At 39.8% G+C, this 18754-nt stretch overlaps 1 protein-coding gene across 2 annotated transcripts; it reads left to right on the top strand.

Moving 5' to 3' along the window:
- The first annotated feature begins 4 nt into the window (after positions 1 to 4).
- On the top strand, positions 5 to 17052 carry DNAAF1 (dynein axonemal assembly factor 1). Of its 2 annotated transcripts, none has more exons than XM_075161032.1 (14): positions 5 to 253; positions 699 to 926; positions 1300 to 1440; positions 1916 to 2051; positions 4648 to 4739; positions 5602 to 5823; positions 6578 to 6744; positions 7001 to 7122; positions 7685 to 7899; positions 9227 to 9487; positions 10094 to 10203; positions 12958 to 13026; positions 14212 to 14566; positions 14906 to 17052. In XM_075161032.1, the coding sequence occupies exons 2-14, from the start codon at positions 791 to 793 to the stop codon at positions 15001 to 15003; spliced, it is 2124 nt and encodes a 707-aa protein (XP_075017133.1). In that variant the 5' UTR covers positions 5 to 253; positions 699 to 790; the 3' UTR covers positions 15004 to 17052. The 2 variants fall into 2 exon arrangements, with proteins under 2 accessions (XP_075017133.1, XP_075017134.1); XM_075161033.1 differs by having other exon boundaries at positions 53 to 253; positions 9227 to 9385.
- Positions 17053 to 18754: the final 1702 nt, after the last annotated feature.

Below are 18754 nucleotides of genomic sequence, written 5' to 3'. Positions count from 1 at the left end.
TTGTGGGCCTGCGCGCGGCGTCGCCATGGCGACGGCGGCGGTTTGGGCGGCTGAGGCGGGGGGCGCGGCTGCCCGCGCCTCAGGGGCCTCCGGCAGGAGCGGGCTCGGCGTCACTCCGCTCCGCACCGCTCCGCTCCTCGCGGTTTACGTCTCCTGCTGCCTGGGAAGTACCGCGGTGAGGCCGGGAGCGGCCGCCGACCCCGTGCGCCGGGGCCCGGGTCGAACACCCGGCGCAGCCCGGGTCTCGGGTCAGGTAAAGGGAGTTGCAGGTTTAACGGGAGATGTAGAGCACGCTCTAGGACACGAGTCCTCTCTAGAGAGCTCCCGGCCTATAACAGCAGAAAGTGCAGGGGTGAAACGTAAAAGCATCCGCAGTCCTTGTGAGGAGACTAAGTCTGCCCTCAGGAGTCCACCCGGCTTCCAGGCGGGAGGCAGGCGTTGCACAAGAGCAGGCTGTGCCTCTGAGGAGCACCAGCCCTGCATCCTCGGCGTGCCGGCTTCAAACGGAAAAAAGTGACTTGCGCTGGTTTTGGGAGGCTTCTCGGCCACGGTCCTCTCTGCTCTGAGTGAGATCCGCTGTGGGCAGGATTTAAGATAAACCCTCCCTGCCTTTTGGTATCTCCACGGTGAATAGCCCCAAGTTGCTAGCTCTGTGCAGGCTTCATAATTTACTCATATGGTCTTTTTATCTGTAACAGGTTCTCCTACTAAAGCCTTTACACATTTTGTCTGGAAGCTGGATTGTAAGTCAAATACCGACTTGGCTGATATGTGAATCACATATCTTAAAATGCAATCACAAAACGGAGACTCGGACAAAGGCCTTGGAGGGGAGGTTACTGCGCAAGAGGTGTCGGGAGAGTCTGTGAACGACACCAGAAATGAAGCTACCCAAAGAGAAAATGAAGGCAATTCTGTCAACACAGGTGAGCCCTTCCAGCTGGCTCGCTAGGATGAATTTAGGGAACTTTAGTGAACGTAAAGCCTAGAAATCAAGTCTGTCATTACTCATCTGGATGCAATATGAGTTTATTCTTTCTCCCACTGGAGGCACTGAAAATCTTGCCATAACTGAGGCTTACTCAATTGCTATCTTATTGTGCTTGCTTTTTTTTCCTGTTTCTTTAATTTTCTTCTATCTGGAGAGACACATTTTCCTGTGTTGCAATCATACAGTTAGCCTGACCTCTAAATCTATTAATTGCAATCATACAGTTAGCCTGACCTCTAAATCTATTAATTACAATAATATGCAAATGAGGTGGTACAATCATCTTGTTTGCACTGTCTGTTTTTAAGTGTCTGGAATACAAGTGCAACTAGAAGATGCAGAGCAGGAATCTGAAGGGAAGAGTATTGAAAATGCAATTAATCAAAGGCAGTCTAAAGACAGCTTGAATGAGTATAGCACTGGAGACACCTTCCGAAGAGTGCAAAAGGGTAAGTCTGTAGAAGAGCTAGATTAACAAATGGTGCTTGGGATGACTCAGATACGCCATTACTGTAGTCTCTTTATGTGGAAAGTTAGCAGTCTTGTTCAACTCACATTATTGTTAACTGAATGTAATATATAGTAGATGTCTAAGACCGTAAGAATATTGGTGCCAATATGTTATATTGTCACTGTACATTATAATAATCTTCTTAAGACCAGTGGGTACTACCTGACTTCCAGATCTAAACAAAAAAAAAATGCAAATTTCAACAATTTATTTGCTACTACTTATTTTACTAATTTGCCTTCTAAAAAAGTTAACTTTCCTTCTATTAAAAATGTCAGCAAAAATCTTGGTTAGCACACTTCTTTTCTTGACATTCATATTCAAGTGCTCTTCAATATTTCTCTAAACTAAGTGGCAACATGACACTTTTTCCCCACTCATGCTGTTAAACTGCAACTTGTTTTCTTACAAAGATGTTAAAACTCAAGAGAAAGCCATCAACTGTATGTCCAGAGCAGATCAACAGAATGAACAAAAATCAGATGGTGATCACAAATTAGTAACCAGCTCATTCAGTCAAAGAACAGAAGAAAAGAGGGGCTGTGTAAGGTAATACATTGTTTGTGGATGTTTTTTAAGTCTTGGCATCATTGAAGTCAATGGGAGCTTTGCTATTCTACAAATTAATTCAGGAGAACAATTTTGAAGATTAATTTGAGATTAATTGATAAATCAGGAATTGTTGATATTTCCAGCATCTGTACGGCTTTTTTATGGCCGCAGTAGCAAACTACATTCTAACTACATGATGAGGCCTATTTAATGGATCTGGAGAAAATTGTGCAAACTCTTGTGGGAGTCATTTGTGAGTAGATTTGACCATTTCTAAGCATCAATTCAGACAATACATTGTATTAATTCATCACAATGTAAGTATTACAGTTGTCAAGATAATTTTTAGCAGAGGAAATCCAGAGGTACCTCAGACGATTGATAATAAGATATAACTCCTTTGTAAGCTCTGGCTCTAATTTTGGTCCAGTCTAAACCAGCATACGCTGCGATGGCTGTTCATTAATAGTTGTGAAACGGGATTATTCTTGTGTTATCTCTGATTAAGCACATTGCAAGCAAATAATAAAATTAAAACCCATATTTGGTACTATTTAATAACATTGTTGAAAGTCTGATTACGTGGGCTAGTTATGGAGTGATATATAAGGAGCAATGAAGATTTACCCTCCGTTCCTGTACCTGCTTACATGCTGAAACTTCCCAAAGTTGCTGCAAACTTTAACATAGCTGTTTTATTAAAGACAGTTACAGTCCTTTAAAGTCAAGGGAAAGCCTCTCGCTGAGTTATCAGGAGGTAGACTGGACTTACATAGAAAACTTCCTTATCCTGGGCTAATCAGCCTGGCACACTTCAGAATTAAGTTCTTAGAAGAATGATGGCAGAGAGCAACAACTGCACATAAGATAATTAGTGTTTTGAAGGAACACATTTTATGATCCTATAAATTGCCTGAGGATGCTAATAATTTGATTAAATGCTACTACAAATAGCATAATAAAAAACAGTGGGATATACTGCAAGTAGCTAGCATACAATAATGTACCTCGGCTGACAATAAAAGAAAACAGTATATATGTAAAGGTTTTGCTTGAAGTTTATAAATCTTTCATTCCTTCAGAGATTTAGGTCAGGCACGTTTGGCTTACAGGGCAGTTACAGGCTGACAATCATATTTTATATTGCCCCAGGAACTCAGTTGACTAGTTGACTGTATTACAGTTTTGTTCTTCAGCAACATTGAGATTTTTAGTGTAGTAAGTAAATAAATCTAAAAGCAAATTCATTATGAAAGGTTTAACTTCATTTACTCAAGCTTTTTATCTTGAAAATATCTTCCTGCCAAGAAAATCTTATTGTTACAAGCTTTAGTTCTATGAATACTTATGACCACAAATGCAAAGTTCAATTTGTTAATATGGAATTTAGAAGTAGAAAATAATTTTGGACCATTTAACATTGTACTTCTGCAATATTTCTTTAAGTGAGGAATATCTACCAGAAGTTTTATTTTGGAATTTTGTTTTACAGAATCTAATCTTTCTGAACAGGAAGATATAGATATCTTCTGCTTTGGAATGTTTTTGCTAGGTGTTTTCCTAATGGGTTCCCAAGTTTCTTGTCTATAAAGTTACTAAATTTTATGTAGCCCTGGACACCTTGCCTCCAAAAACAGTGTCCTGTCATTCTTTGCAAAGTCCCTGCTCGGGGACTACCAACTCCATAAACTACCAGTGCTGTCTAGCACAGGGTCCCAGATAATGGCGTAACTCATCCCATCATCTGCTCTTCACTGCCATCCATTTCTGGTTTAACACTTTTCAGGCCACCCGTGTACTTAAAACTTCGGGGATTTGCTGTCCTGCTGACTGCCGTGTGCAGCTTTGGCCTCGTTTGGCCGCTGTTGGCTGCCAGCCCAAGTGCTTTGCCCCTGCAGCCTCTGCTGTTTCACGCTGTAGCTTTCTGCCCGATGCTTCTTGCTGAGTCCTCTGCCCCTGCACTGTTCAGCTGTAGCCCACAGCTTCCCTGAGTAGCCTTTTCTTGCTTCTCACTTGCATGAATCCCAAAAGGAGTGGAGTTGAACATTAAGCGATTACAATTGAACAGGTATTACTCATTTTCTTACTGTGGCATTCCTAGCCAATCACAGCTGTATATTAAAACTGTCTTCAGTGCTATTTCAGAATTGGCATTTCATTAAAATTTTAGGTTGATAACTACTGATTTTTCTAGTCTGAGAAAAATGCTGTGTATTGGCTATACTACCAAAGGTCCTGCACCGAAGCAGCAAGGAATGGAGGAAAGAATTGGAGAGGAAGGAACCAGATTCTAACGTAGAATCATGCTGCTTTTTTCCAAGAAGAGGGACTCTCCCTACCCGCTTTCCTACCTATTCTCTGTTTTTTAGCAGAAGCGCCTGGTAACTCACTTCAAACAGCTAGAAATGGAAAGCCACTCTAAAAAACCTACTGCTTTTTTATTTTGAGTATAGTCTTGAAAGCTGTAGCCATTTCTCTTGCATAAAAGAACTATTAATTGTGTTGCATTGAAATCTGTTAAAAACCCGAAGATTTAAGAATGTGCACTGAAATACATTTTTTGTTTTGCTTCTGCTTCCCGTTATTATTTTAGAATGACAAAAAAGATTCTGCAAGACATCTGTAAACAGCAGAAATTATACTTGACCCCATACTTAAATGATACGCTTTACTTGCATTATAAAGGTAAGATGTGGACATGACTGTTTAGATTTATCATTCTAAGTAGCATTTTAGCCAAGAATCTATTTCATGTCTCACTGAAGTAAGGTATCTAATAATTCTTTTAAATTAGAAACATAATTTAATTTTATATAATAATGAAATTGTAAAACAAAATGAGTCAATATGAAGGTAGAAAAGTGAACTGATTATAGAGCAAATTCACTTTGTGGGGTCATTCAAAGGATCAACAGGAATCAAGGGACGCTTTTTTTTTTCCCGCCCAAAACCGTAGCCTCTGAGAATTGTCTTAAAATACTGGTCTGGGTTGCATTCAGAGGAAAATGCATGTATTTCTTTTTAAATGTGTTTGTATAAAGAAGCTGGTTTTTAGCTTTGGGGACTTTTTTACTGCCAAATAAAAATGGTCAGGAAGAACACAAACAATAAAGACTTGCTGCATGTTCTCAAATACTACTGAAAGAAAAAGAAATTGCTAGAATGAAAATGGATCATCCTCTTATGATCTTTGAGCAGGTTTTTGCATTATCTGGTTAGCTGGTTCAGGTTAGCATAAGAATTGTTTTAAACAAATAGGACATGCTAAATCTACCTTCTACACTTGGCCTTGTTTTTGCTATTTTCTCAATATATATTATTTTAGCATCTAAAGGGCTGCACGAGATACAGACCAGAATAGGTACCTCTATGGTTTTGCCCTTTATGGGCCAGGTACTGTACCATTAATTCAGTGAAAGTGTTGGCAGCGACTTGAGTACAAGTGTTCTAACAGGCTGTTTCAGCAGCACTGGTTTAATGAAATTTAGTCTTCCAAAGACTTGTTTTCAGCCAATGCGATTTCATTTTAAAACATCTTTTTCTGCAGGATTTGACCGCCTGGAGAATCTTGAAGAGTATACTGGATTGAAGTGTTTATGGCTGCAATGCAATGGCTTAACAAAAATCGAGAATTTGGAGGCTCTGACAGAGTTGCGTTGCCTCTACTTGCAACTCAATTTAATTAACAAAATTGAAAACCTTGAACCCTTACAAAAGCTGAATTCCCTCAATATCAGTAACAACTACGTCAAGACCATAGAGAATCTCTGTAAGAACTGTTGGTGCAACATGTTTTAACTTATAACAAGCCCATATTCCTGAGCTTTGACTAAGCTAAGCTATTATTAGCAGCACTAGTTTCAAGGGGTTTTTTATTTGTGTTAGAATTTTGCACAATATTCCATATCAAAGTCCACAAATCTTCTACTGAAGAGTCAAACCTATGTGTTTTGCAATTTAAATGGATGAGAAAACAGAAAAGACATAGTGATTACTTTCACGTGGATACCTAGGACAATTAAGTAGTTTCTCCTCACTTCTTAATACCATCTAAGTCCTTATCTGTGTTGCAGACAGGCTGGCAATCCAGTTTTCACCATTTACTTTACAGTTATGATGTGCTTTGGCAGTTGCAGACATGATTACCAAATCTTTTATGTCTGTTAAAGGATTTATTCCATCTTCAGCAGAAAATAAAAAATAATTCCCCTACATTGTTATTTGTGTACATCGGGAGTAAATTGAAACACAAGCTCTTGCTTTTGTGTAACTGACTAGTTTGAAACGAATTAGGAACAACCACCATCCTAAAAACAAACAACTATTTTTCCTGGGGTGAAGAAAGCAGCTTTGGAGGCCTAGCCAAAAAGTGCATATAGCAAAACAACAAATTTAGAAAAAAGCTCCCCACAATTCAATAGAAACAATTGTTTTGACAATGCAGTTTTCTACTTCCTCCAGAAAACCCTCTGTGAAGCAATGACTCTTACCTTTCCTTTCATTGTACTGTTCTTGTCTGACAGCTTGTCTGAAAGACCTGCAGACTCTGCAGATTGCTCACAATAAGTTACAAACAGTGGAAGACATACAGCACTTGCAAGAATGCCCAAGTATTTCCATTCTCGATCTTTCCCACAATAATCTAAGCGATCCAAGTATTATAACTGTTCTGGAGACCATGCCTAATTTGGTAAGCCAAATATAGCTGAGGGTTTGTGTCATGTGTATGGGTGAATCCCATTAAATGGTTTTGTCGGGTAGTCCAGTGCACAATAGGTCGTGGTCTAAAAGAAATGTTACTAAACATTATTTGTTTTTTGTAGATTATCTGTAACACCCAGGATATTTCATTCACGTCTTGTTTTGGAAATGATAGAGAAAGTGCCTATCCAGATTGTGATTTTTTTGCTACTTAACTTTAAAAATTGTTTCCCTTGTTTCTCTAGCATGTGCTGAATTTGATGGGAAACGAAGTAATAAAGAAAATTGCTAATTATAGAAAAACACTTATTGTTCGACTAAAACTACTAACATATCTGGATGACAGACCCGTTTTCCCAAAGGATAGGTAAGAAACAGAGCCATCTTCTTTACACAGCAATAAAGCTCAAATGCTAATGATCACTCAACCATTTTTTTGACAATATTGTCATGGAAGGAAAGGAAGACTGACCAGTATAATTTATTGAGGGTGCGTGACTTTGAGTACAAGAGTACTATACTATGGAGTTCTACATCTAACATATCTAGAAAAAAACATGTATTTTTTCCACAAGAGAATTAATTCTTGAACAGAATTGTTTTATGCCAAGTCTGTAGACCAGAGGCAAATCTTGATTTCAACAGAAACTGAACAGGTGTCTGGAAAAGCAGAGCCAAGATCGGAGCTCCTGGCAGACCTCTGGTGGTGTAATCAGCAGCATTTGGATATCTTTGCTTCTTTTGTTGCAGTTGCACATACAAGATAAGATATACGTGCATCCCTGTAGCATAAGGGATTGTCACTGCTATATGCTTTTTTTTTGTCTTGGACCTATTTTATGCTGTTGCATGCTATTTTAAATCTCTCTCTCATTATAAAGATGGGCTTTTATAGCTATATTACAGTGAGCTTTTGTGTTTTTCATTAGAGCCTGTGCAGAAGCCTGGGCTGTTGGCGGGCTTGAAGCTGAGAAAGCAGAAAGGGAAAAATGGGAAACCAGAGAGAGAAAAAAAATCCAAGACAGCATCGATGCTTTAGCAGCAATCAGGCAAAAAGCAGAGGAAAAGAAAAGACCAAAGTATATGGAAGAAAGAGATACAAGTGCAAAATGTGGAAACGGAGAAGCAACAGACATACTAGAAGGTTTGTGTTTACTATGTTGGAAGATGTCTGTGTCTGCTTCAATTTGAATGTTTAAAATAAATTAATAGTTTCTAAATGTTCAGAAACAGGCTGATGCAATTTTTGGAATATATTTATGAATCTTCTTTTTCCATACTGAATACTTTATTAATCTTGGTGCATCTTAGATTAACCACAACGATTTTAAGCAATCGTCACCTTTTTCATTGCTGATGAAACAAAAAACAACAAACCACTTTCAGTCTGAGCATTTCAAGCTCCTGTGCTCTTCACCAGAACAACCAGGAGCTAGTCAGGGCAGTAATGGTTCCAGCAGGCATTCATGGGTGGAGGCAGTTACACCCCAAAAGCGGTATTTCCCAAGATGTAGAACAGGGCTGGCTTCAATAGGCGTGTGGTCTCCAGTAAGACCCAGTGATAACCGCCTCACCAGTCCCCATCCAGGCACCTCTCCACTGCTGTGTTCACTACCAGCAAGAGCTTCAGCCTAGAGCCTACAGCAGTGGTAATACAGGCAGCAAGAGGAAGGTCTTGATCATTTGCTTCTTTTACTGCCCTTTTTCATGCCACAGATTCTCCTGTTACATTATTCAAGGAGGCATACATTATTGCAAAACCACAAATACTAATTTATACAATATAAGGGAGATCAAGAATATGACAGAAAGACAAAGAGCTGGATTCAGCCATGAATTCTGCAATGGTAGCCAGGTCCCCAGCAGTCTGGTTTTGCAGTGCTTGCTGTTGCAATATAGAAAGTCTTTTATTCAGTTAGTTCTCTGCAACCAGTAATAGACCCCAACCGAACCTTTCTAGAGAAGAATGCATGTTTCATGATAAACAGGACTTGAAGCCAAATAAGGCGGCAGTACTACAGTGCAGAGGAGTGTTTATCTATCTATCATCTGATGCATTTTTGGGTTTCACAGGCTCTGAAATCAAACATGGTTGACTAACAAGTAAAACTTTTTCTGCAAGCAGGTAGATTGCATAAAGGAGAGGATAACTTCAGCATTTGTCACTGATCCATCAAAATGCTCAAGGGTGTATTTAAATATGTAGTCACTTGTGAGGCTTTTCAAAGTTAACTATAGATACCAGACAATTATTTACTATAGTGTTTTCTCTAGATGAGTTTTTTGCTGGGGAACTGCATTTCCTAGGGAGTTGAGATGGGAAAACCCACAGCATTGCTGCAATCCAACAAAGTAGGAGCTTTTGATGCATATTTTAGGCCAAACTATTAAGACCATGTAGTAAAGTTTGGATATTTAGAATGAGTAATGGTAGATTAACTCAGCAGTTTTAATGAACGTTTCTTCTGTAGGAGCACCTGCAAATTCGGATGACAGTGCTGGAAATTCTAAATCATCAGAGACTTCAAATATATCAGAAGAGGAAGAAACTCAAGAGAAGACTGAGAAATTTAGAAATGAAAGTTTTGATACTCGTGATGAAGTGATAACACTTCTACCACATAGGGGAGGTAACATGGATTTCACATCTGGAAATATTTCTGCTAGAATTCAAGAGGATGCACAAGAATCAAACTCTTACAAATGCTCAAACTTCAGCAAGAAGACAGAGGGTAATGTACACAGTGAAGAATCAAACCAAACTCAGGATGCAGAGACGATGAGCCAAACTCTTAGTGTAGCACCGCCTCTGCCGTGATTCAAGCCAACTGATTCATAGATAGGAACACCCCATTAGATTTCCACAGTGACTAGTTGAAAATCAAGTAATACTGGATAAAATATTCTTTAAATATAACAAAAAAAAAAATTCCGAGGGCTCAACCTGCAACTTCTGCTACATAAAGGTGGAATTCCACTTCTCATACGTGCCAGGTTTAGCGGCAGGACAGGAGAGCTTACAGGCTTCCCTTGCTCCCACATAAACTGTGCGGTCTGTCTGCCAGCAGAAGCTGGACATCACTCTGGAGGTGGTTTTGTGCCTTCACACGTGGAAGAATGCTTTTGTAGATTTGTGGAATACATTATTGCAAAAATGCAATTTATACAATATAAGGGAGACTAAGAATATGATGGAAAGACAAAGAGCTGGATTCAGCCGTGAATTCTGCAATGGTAGTCAGGTCCCCAGCAGTTTGGTTTTGCAGTGCTTGCTGTTGCAATATAGAAAGTCTTTTATTCAGTTAGTTCTCTGCAACTGACTATTGTTTATTCTTTAGTTCTACCAAGAGAGAAGGCAGCTACTGAAAAGGCCATGCTTCCTGAACTGGATAAATATGCTGAAATTGAACAGATCAAACTGGAAACACCAGAGAAACTTTATCTTGACGTATGTATTGGATTCAGATTTTGGGAAGTTCAGATTTGGGTATTGTCTGCTCCCAAATTAATTCTTGTAACATCCTGGCTAATAAAACTATATGGCCAGGTTTCTAAGAGAGGTCTATTATTTGGAAAAGTAAAAGGAAAGAAAGGAAAAAAATCCAAAAAGTAAAGTTGTAGGGGTATTCATTCTCACCAGTGTAGCATGTGTAAAGAATTTACCACTGCTTCCAAAATTTATTTTGTCCTTTGGTCGTAGATCTCCTGAAGTTGACCTTCTACCTCTGTGATTTCTCTGGAGAAGTTAATGAGGGCTCTCATTTAAAAAACAGAAATCAAAAATAATCTAGTGGATACATGCGTCCTTTTAGGCAAAAGTCAAATGAAATATGCAGTTGAAAATGTGAACTATTGCGGAAAACGCATAAGGAAGAAATAGCCACCCACTCGTAAATCTTAGCTAGCAGTATTAGATATTATAAATTAATTTCAGGATATAACTTTTATATATATTTCCAAGAAAAGCAGACTATGCATTATTCAGGTATATAATAAGCGATTGACATTTGTAATATGGTCTTCTACTACGTAAGATTTCTATCTGATGATGCAAACATTTAAACATATTTAACCACGTTTAACCATGAGGAGGACATGGATACCACTGAAAAACACAATCTCACTTCAAAGGAGAACTATTCAATATGTCCCAATACCTCTATGGCAGGACACTGCTGCTAAACTGACAGTGTCAGATTATGACACTGCGATAACAAATGAATATAAATAGCGATAACAAATTTCTGAGCTTATGATTTCCCAGAGCACTTAATATACTCTTTGATCCCTTATACTGTTACTGTTAACTAAATTCTTATCGGAATGTTGTAGAAAAGTCTCTTCTATCTTTTCTGTGCTCTTAATTTCTCAGGAAAAAATTCCATCCTGTTATCAAAGGGCTCAGCTCACTGCTTCAGTATAGAGGGCTTACTGCTGCATCCTCCTGTTTGGCTGTTTTTAATAATAGGTTTAAGAAGGATAGTGGAGAGAACTGACAGCAATTCCAAGTACATACAATATTATTTTTATAAGCAGATCTTGCAGGGTCTGAAATAAAAGCTTTAAATAAATAGAGATACTATAGGTACCCACAATGTGAAGATCCTATAGATTAGTGTTTGTTATGGTGCTATATGGCACCATAGCACGCTCCTTTGCACAAACTTTAATGTAGTGTAAAAGGAACTCTTCAGCATACGCGCATGGAGTTTCTTTTGACACGTAAAAAGTGTGACTATTCTAATTCTACAGAAGAAAAAACAAACCCAAATCACATACTCACACACATTTCAGTGGTCTATGCTACTTCATTCTCCAACTGATGTTTAGTGATGGAAAGAGCTTCTTGCAACAACCTCCAATACTTACGTTATTGCAGATTTTCCAGAGAGACTTAGCGCTGACATAGCAGGGAATGGCTGTGGAGATGCCAATGGTGAGAAGCTCCGGAGCGGCACCGTCGTCTTTACTCATAATCTGGAATCAGTAAATGGTCTCAGTAGTAATATAAGGGAGAAGAGTGGCGGAGGATTTGTAATGCGGTGGTTATGACATCCCTCTGTCAAGCAGAAACAAGCCCATGTTGCTGCACATGCCTTGGCGGTGTTTGAACGACATTCTGTGTACCTAAGCCAGAATAACTTTTAGTGAGCGATTTGGGTTTGATCGGCAAATGCACCCTGCTGATTGGAACAAGACTAGCAGCTATTTCACTTCCCTATTGACATCAGATTCCACCTGCTAACGTTAGGCTCAAATCTTAATTTGTACATTTTAAATGATATTCTTATAAAACCATGTGACTTCAGGACATGCTGCACTAGCTACAACCATATCAGGAAACAGAAATTTCCTCTGTTGATTTTAATTCTGTAATAATCTTCACCATGCAAGACAGTACAGAATAGATGTTCCTGATGCTACCACGCCAAGCAGCTTGCTACAAAATCATTAAGCTCTAAAAACCTAAAAAGGAGATGCTTTTTCCAGTATTGAGCTACACTAAAGAATTGGCAGAAAGGTATTACTTTCTACCTGTGATTTTGTGTGCCCACCCTCTATTTTTGCTTTCATGTCAGCCAATGGCAGTTTTAGGTAATATTTTCTAACGGAAAGCTGAAATGATTGGACCTGTCTGAGGAAAAACAGTTCTTAGCAAGTTTCCAGTTCTATATCCTTAATTATGAGGCATTCACAGTAAAACATTGTTTTATTAGATGTGTTTAGGTTAACAGAGTTTACTGATAAACAGTTTCAGGTAGACTGCAGATCTTGATTTGGCTCTTACCTGTAAAGGTGGGTTGCAGTTGAGATTAAGTCTATTGAATATATAGGAAACAGCTAATAGACCATGTTCGCTTTTAAAATCCTGTTAATGCCTTGCTGTTTATTCTTTTATCTTCCTTTTCTTTTCCTTCATAATCATACAGTACAGTAGAAAACAGCATTTGGTCTGACATTAAGGTTATTGCCTTCCCATCTGCTATTTCTGGCGACAAATGAATTTTCCTTTTCCCACATGTGCTTAACAGAGGAAACTCTCATCTCTGGGAGGGTGACAGTGCAGTGCTCCTGGCTGTGGCCTCTCACCCTGAAAAGCATAGCATTGCTGTGAAGAAGATTCCCAATGAGATAGAGATGTCGTATTTCATTGGTTAGAGTAGCTTTTCCCACTGATTCATGATCTTGTGATTGTCCTCAGGAACTGCCTGATTTAGAAGATGTAGATGTAAATGAATTTGCCCCAGAAGAGGAAGCCTTTGTTCAAAAGGTAAGATTCTTATTAAACTCCAGTGATGAAGCTTCCCTAAACACATTTACAAATGTTTTGCAAAATGAGGATAATCTAAGTTGAGAAATGCTGTTTTGGGAGATGCAATCAGTTATGCATTTATAAACTAAAACAGACGCCTCAGCAGATCTCCTCTGTCCACTTGTAGACTTTTTTTTAATTTGATTTTTTATATTATTCAGTTGCAAAAATAGGAGAACGAAAAACTAAGATCAAGTAGTGCAACAGTTAAATAAGGTTAATTTCTTAGTAGCATGTAGCGTTTTAATGAAGATTACTCTTAATATATACTTTACCAGTACTAATATGCTGCAAAGGACTGAATAGATAGAACAAATCGCCTGCTACTGAATAAAATCAGACTTTTCAACTGGCGACACAGAGAGACTGAAACTCCTCTGCTCCACGTGGGGCTAGTCAGATACAAGGCAGTTCATGCCCACATTAGCGTTGTGCTGTGCTCAAATTGATCTTCTAGGCAAAAGCCCATAAAGGGAGACAGAAGAGAAAAAAGAAAAAGAAAACAACAGTGATTAATAGCACAGTTTGATTCGAGCGCTGAGGTTGACTCATACTTGCCTTGCTGGAGACAGAGGCTGATACAGTACATGTTTTTACAAGTCCCTCCAAGATAATATAAACTTTTCCTACAGTCAGTGTAAGGCATGGAATTTGTGTGCTCTTTTGGTCACAGACTCATAACAGTGTTGCAAAATGTCTTGGCCAACAAAGCCTCCAATTAAAAGAAGATAAGGGAAGGGAACAAAGATGATTATGGCAGGAGTAGGTGTTAGCAGCTCTCGTGCTCCGAAGGGTGTTCAGTTCTTAACTGAGGTCAGATGAAGATGCTAGTCAGGCCCCTCTGCGTGGAGGTAAAGTAATAGAACTGAGCCCACACATTGCTGAATTGCTGAAATAGGTCTTTTTTTTTTTTTTTATGAACTGTTAATAGTTTAAGGTCAGTTCATCGCTAATGCCTGAGAAATGCCCAAGATTCATCCACAAAGCAGCAGAGCCATGGGTATGAAGCACATGTTCCATACATTCTGGGAGAACAGCACAGCAAAGCTGCCAGCTGTTGTGTGGATCCAGGAGATATTTACTCATCTTTTAGCTTTTACATCTAGAGTAATTTATTTCCAATTACATTTTCTACCTTTTCAGCAGGAATATCACCCAACAATTGAAATAATTTCTGAAATGACAAATGACAGTGATTCTGCATTAGAAGAAAACAATAAAAACATGTTTGAGGATTCAGTAGGAGAAGAAGTTCCAACAGCAATTTTTTCAGGTGTGTGTAAGATACATAAAGAGCATGAAAAGGAGCACTTAAGACCCCTTGTTGAAAGCTTCTTTAGAGAGCCTGCTAATTCAGAAAGGTGCCTGGAGATCAAAGATAAACAAGCAATGCCCTCGAAACCCTTGATACAAGAGGTTATCACTGAGCCCAAGGATAATCTGCTCTTGTCACCAATCTGCAGTCCACCAGACGACCCAAGCCCAGGGGAAGAGGACGGTAAGATCACAGTTACTTGCCCTGGAAGATTACAGTGACATAATTAATCACAGAGAAAAAGGTGGGTGGAACATCATACACACTAAAAGTAAGGATTTGACCAGCTCTTATTGAAAAAATTTTCAGTCCACTGTTAGTTAACGATCACCTCATCCTTTTATTTATGTGGAAATCCTAATAAACTAGGAATTAAAATGTTATTTTCCCTTTTTCTACACAGAAGTTCTTGCTGAGTTTTGTTTAAATGCTTTTAAAAAATTAGGCTCTACATTTCTTTTTCCAGTATTAAAGAAATCACCAGTGAGTTTCATTTGCCTTTTGCCTTCATGCTTTTAACAGGGAACAGCAGCGATGGGGAAGTACAGCGCCTGGCTGGGGGTGAGGGATGTCCTCACGGAGCGCAAGATGACGAGGACAGTGAGAGTGGGTTAGATTAATCACTTGGAAAAAAACCAGACCAAACCTGGAGCAGAGTGCCTGGCTGACTGCATGCGGTTGTTCTCAAAATGCAGAGTTCAGCAATGGAGCCGTTAGTTAAAACCGACGTAACAGTTACTGTGACATAAAAACCACCTCCTCCAACAGCAGGACTTGGTGTTTCAGTCAGAGGCTGCTGCGGCCTCCAGCGTCTGACCTTCAGGGCAGAACTTCTGTTTGTGTCAGGGTGGAAATGGCCCATAACCCCCCGTAACCCGCAGGTGGTGAGCGCTGAGTGTTCCCCTTGGCTCCGGGCTCCTCAGGGCAGCTGGCAGCGTTCACTACCTTTGAAGTGAGGGCACTACTGCTTTAAGGTTAAATTCCACTCTCTTATGTCATTTTTTCCCTTACATCCTTCTAGAAATTACTCAGTTAAATGTTTATATCTTAGGGTTTCATTACATACATAGTTTCAATCCATAATGTAACACGTTTCTGCCATTTGGACTAAATAAAGATTCTACTTGTAACCAAATCTATTTTTAACTTGTATCATCTCCTTACCGGTACATGTCATACCGGAAGGACTTCAACGACAAATGGAGATTGCTTCTTAACATGGTATGTTGCAGATCTGATATTCATAGACATTACGGTTGTTTATGCAAAAACAGATGCAGAAATAGCATCCATGCATGAAAAATCTGGTTTTACCTTTTAGGGCAATCTGTGATGAAGCATATACTTAGATCTGCCATTTCGATAATTTTTCCTTGTGATATACTTCTCAGGATCCGTATTTCAAACATAACAGAAAAATAAGGAGCCAGTCAGCAGGGGCAGAAAGACAGCTTTGGTGTAAAAGGCCGACCAAAGGAATTCCTCTTTCATTAGCTTCTCTCTTGCATCACAGTGGTAGTCTTGCGCCGAAGTGAAATGGAAGGTAACAGCAGCGATGCATCGGCCAGGTTCTCTTCTTCCCTTCCCTTTTTTTATTTGCCTGCTCCCCCTTCTGAGCTAGAGAATAAAATTCAAGGGAGTGGAGATTGCTTGAGAGCAGCGTTTCCTCTGCGGTACCGCAAAAAAAGAGTGGGGGAAATGGACAACTCTTGGCCAATTCTGCTGAGGCATTAACGGCGCTCATTTTCCTAACACAGAAGCGGCTGTGCTAGTCAGTTAAAAAAGAATAATTGTACACTGTTTAAGCACAACATAAAAAGAGTTGGCCTCATCTTCAAGGGCTGACGTTGGTTTTATGATACAGCGAACAATCACAACATCAGGAATAAGCTAGGCTTTAAGTGACCTCACTTCATTAAGCCATACCCAAGTTTAGGTGGATGTCTTTTTTCATATTTCTATAAATCTCTAATAACTTGTAATAAACAGAATTGAACAGATCTTGTAGATGTGCACATTTAAAGAAAAAAAATACTACTATGGGCTTGTTGAAAAGATTTATTTCCAATTAGCTGGGCGTAGGTGCCATCTGGTGGTAAGAGAACTGGTCCTAACCGTAACACAAAATAATCGTACGAGCCCTCACGGAAGACAACACGAATGCTTTAAGCTTCAGCCATTTTCCACCCTCCATCAGTAAAAACACGCTGGTAAAACCCTTGGCCTCCAGGAAAGGGCAGGAGGATGAGCAAGGGCCTGTGGAGAACAGGCTCGTCTGAAAGCATCTTCCCAGGGATCGTCTCTTTGGAGCGCTGCAAATGCTGCCAACAACGTTTGTGAGCTCGGTCCTAAAAAACACCTGACAGAAAGCTGGATAAGGGCTACTCTGAGGGCTTCGGTTGTGCATTTTTTGTGCTGTGTTTTAGTGCCTGTCCTGGTACCCCCTTATTACACTAAGAACAAATAAGCAGGAAGGACCATATTATCAAGTCACACTTAAAAAAGAAAAAACATTTATAAACAAAAGATTTTTAAAAGTAATTCCGAGAGTAAAGTTCGAGCTCTCTTATCACTGAAAGCAAGGAAAAAAGGATAAAAAAATGCAAGTAATTTCAAGAACTATAGATTCTTTTACTCTGATCCTGATTTTACCAGATATAACCACCTTGACCGGCGTTTTGATTTGAGGAATTCAGAGCTGTGTTACTTTGCCACATTTTACATGCTAGATCTCTCCAGCTCCTGTTTTTTCACACAGACAACCACAACCCATCAGGGGGCCCTACGTTATCTCACCGGTGAATCTCCTGGACTCCTGGAAGCTGTTTTCACTTCTCGGTGAGGACTTGGGAAGGGGGAAAGGAGTAAGGGGTAGGCGAAAGTACTGAGAGAAATGCCAGAGCAGGACTAAATGAGAAAAAGGAAACATATTTAATTAGAGTTTTCTGTAAAACTTTACAAATGTACAGCATAGTGCAAAAACGCAGTCTCAGCACATCACCTTCAAGTAAAATTAACAATGTAAAAAGCCAAGGAACACAAGCTTGCTTCTTCACAGGAGTGGCTCTCGAATACTGTTCCTGGAGGTTCCTCTCTCACCATCAAGATCCGATCTCACCTTTATAGTAGAGCAAAAAGCCTAAAGAAAAACCCAAGAACCATCCCGAGCGGCTGCTCACAGCGAGGGCAGTCTGCCGCTTCGCTCTGTAAAAACGCTGCGGCCAGAGACGGTGCCAGGCACCCTGGTTGGTTGAGCTGCACCTTTGTCTACTTGCAAGTAGCTCTCCTGAGACGGTTCGTTTCTCAACCCCAGCTAGACAACCCAGTAAGACACCAAGCGTCTGTCTAACCTCAAGCATGTGATAGGCTTCATAAAAATATGGGAAAACTACTCAGGAGCTTGAAGTTAAGCACATGCTTAAATACCTTATTGGATCAATACATTCAGTGTTAACATTAAGGCAATCCAGTGTGTGAAGGTTCAGAGAAGGATGTAAATCTTGAATGGGGATAACACACGCTGTCAGGTGATACGAGGCACCAGACAGTTTTCAATTACCTATGAGAAAAGAAGTACACAGAGTGCAACTCGACGACTTTCCATCGCTGGAAATGACAAAATACGGTGGCAAATGGGCTGATCGAGGTGAACTTTCTAAGCACAAATCTCTCAAAAAGGAAAACCTTGTTCATGATACACTCAAGCACATCATCTAAATACCAGGCCAATGGGGGCTGCCAGACTTTTCCCTTAGTCCCGAACACGAAAGCAGTGGCTGGAATTAATTCAGAAGCTCTCACAACCTCGCTCCTGCAAAGACCGCACCACCAAGGTGGTGACAGAGCTCCCAGCACACAATAGTTAGCTGGGGAAAAATGTGCTCAAAAGTGAATGTTTCTGAACTAACACATCTGTTCACATACTGATAAACGGATGGAGGAAAGGGCTGTGACAGGAAGGTCCATCTAAAATACGCTTGTCTTGTTAAGGCGAATTTGAGCCTGCATTCATCTGATTGATTGATTACATTTTGGGCTGGATGCTGCTTGACCATTTGAGATGCTCAGAAATACGGTTTAGAACCAAGAATCGTCATGGCAATGAAGCAGGCAGAGCATTTCTTCAAATGATGCTGGCACGGGTTATACCTCCCTGTCTAAGCCCTTAGGAGGCCTGAGTTAGCTGAATTTCCTGGGTCTTACTGCATTTGGGTAGCTTTCCTAAGGAAAAGCAACTCAATTAGAGGATACCAAGATAAATAATACATTCTCATTAGAACTACAGCATAAAAAACAAAGCTCTGCTTTGTTGAGAAACTCAGTTGTCAGAAACCACATGGAAGAGGAAGATTAATTCAACCTTTGGAGGCT

Source organism: Calonectris borealis, chromosome 12, assembly GCF_964195595.1.
Source record: "Calonectris borealis chromosome 12, bCalBor7.hap1.2, whole genome shotgun sequence".
Taxonomy (NCBI): Eukaryota; Metazoa; Chordata; class Aves; order Procellariiformes; family Procellariidae; genus Calonectris; species Calonectris borealis.
Note: the sequence above shows the minus strand (reverse complement) of the source record. Positions and strands in the feature narration are given on the sequence as shown.

Bases quoted from the DNA above. Each gene is read 5' to 3' on its own strand.
- DNAAF1 (XM_075161032.1), top strand. From the start codon at position 791: ATGCAATCACAAAACGGAGACTCGGACAAAGGCCTTGGAGGGGAGGTT. The intron at 4,740-5,601 runs GTAAGATGTGGA...CTTTTTCTGCAG, and splicing joins GCTTTACTTGCATTATAAAG to GATTTGACCGCCTGGAGAAT. The intron at 7,123-7,684 runs GTAAGAAACAGA...GTTTTTCATTAG, and splicing joins CCCGTTTTCCCAAAGGATAG to AGCCTGTGCAGAAGCCTGGG.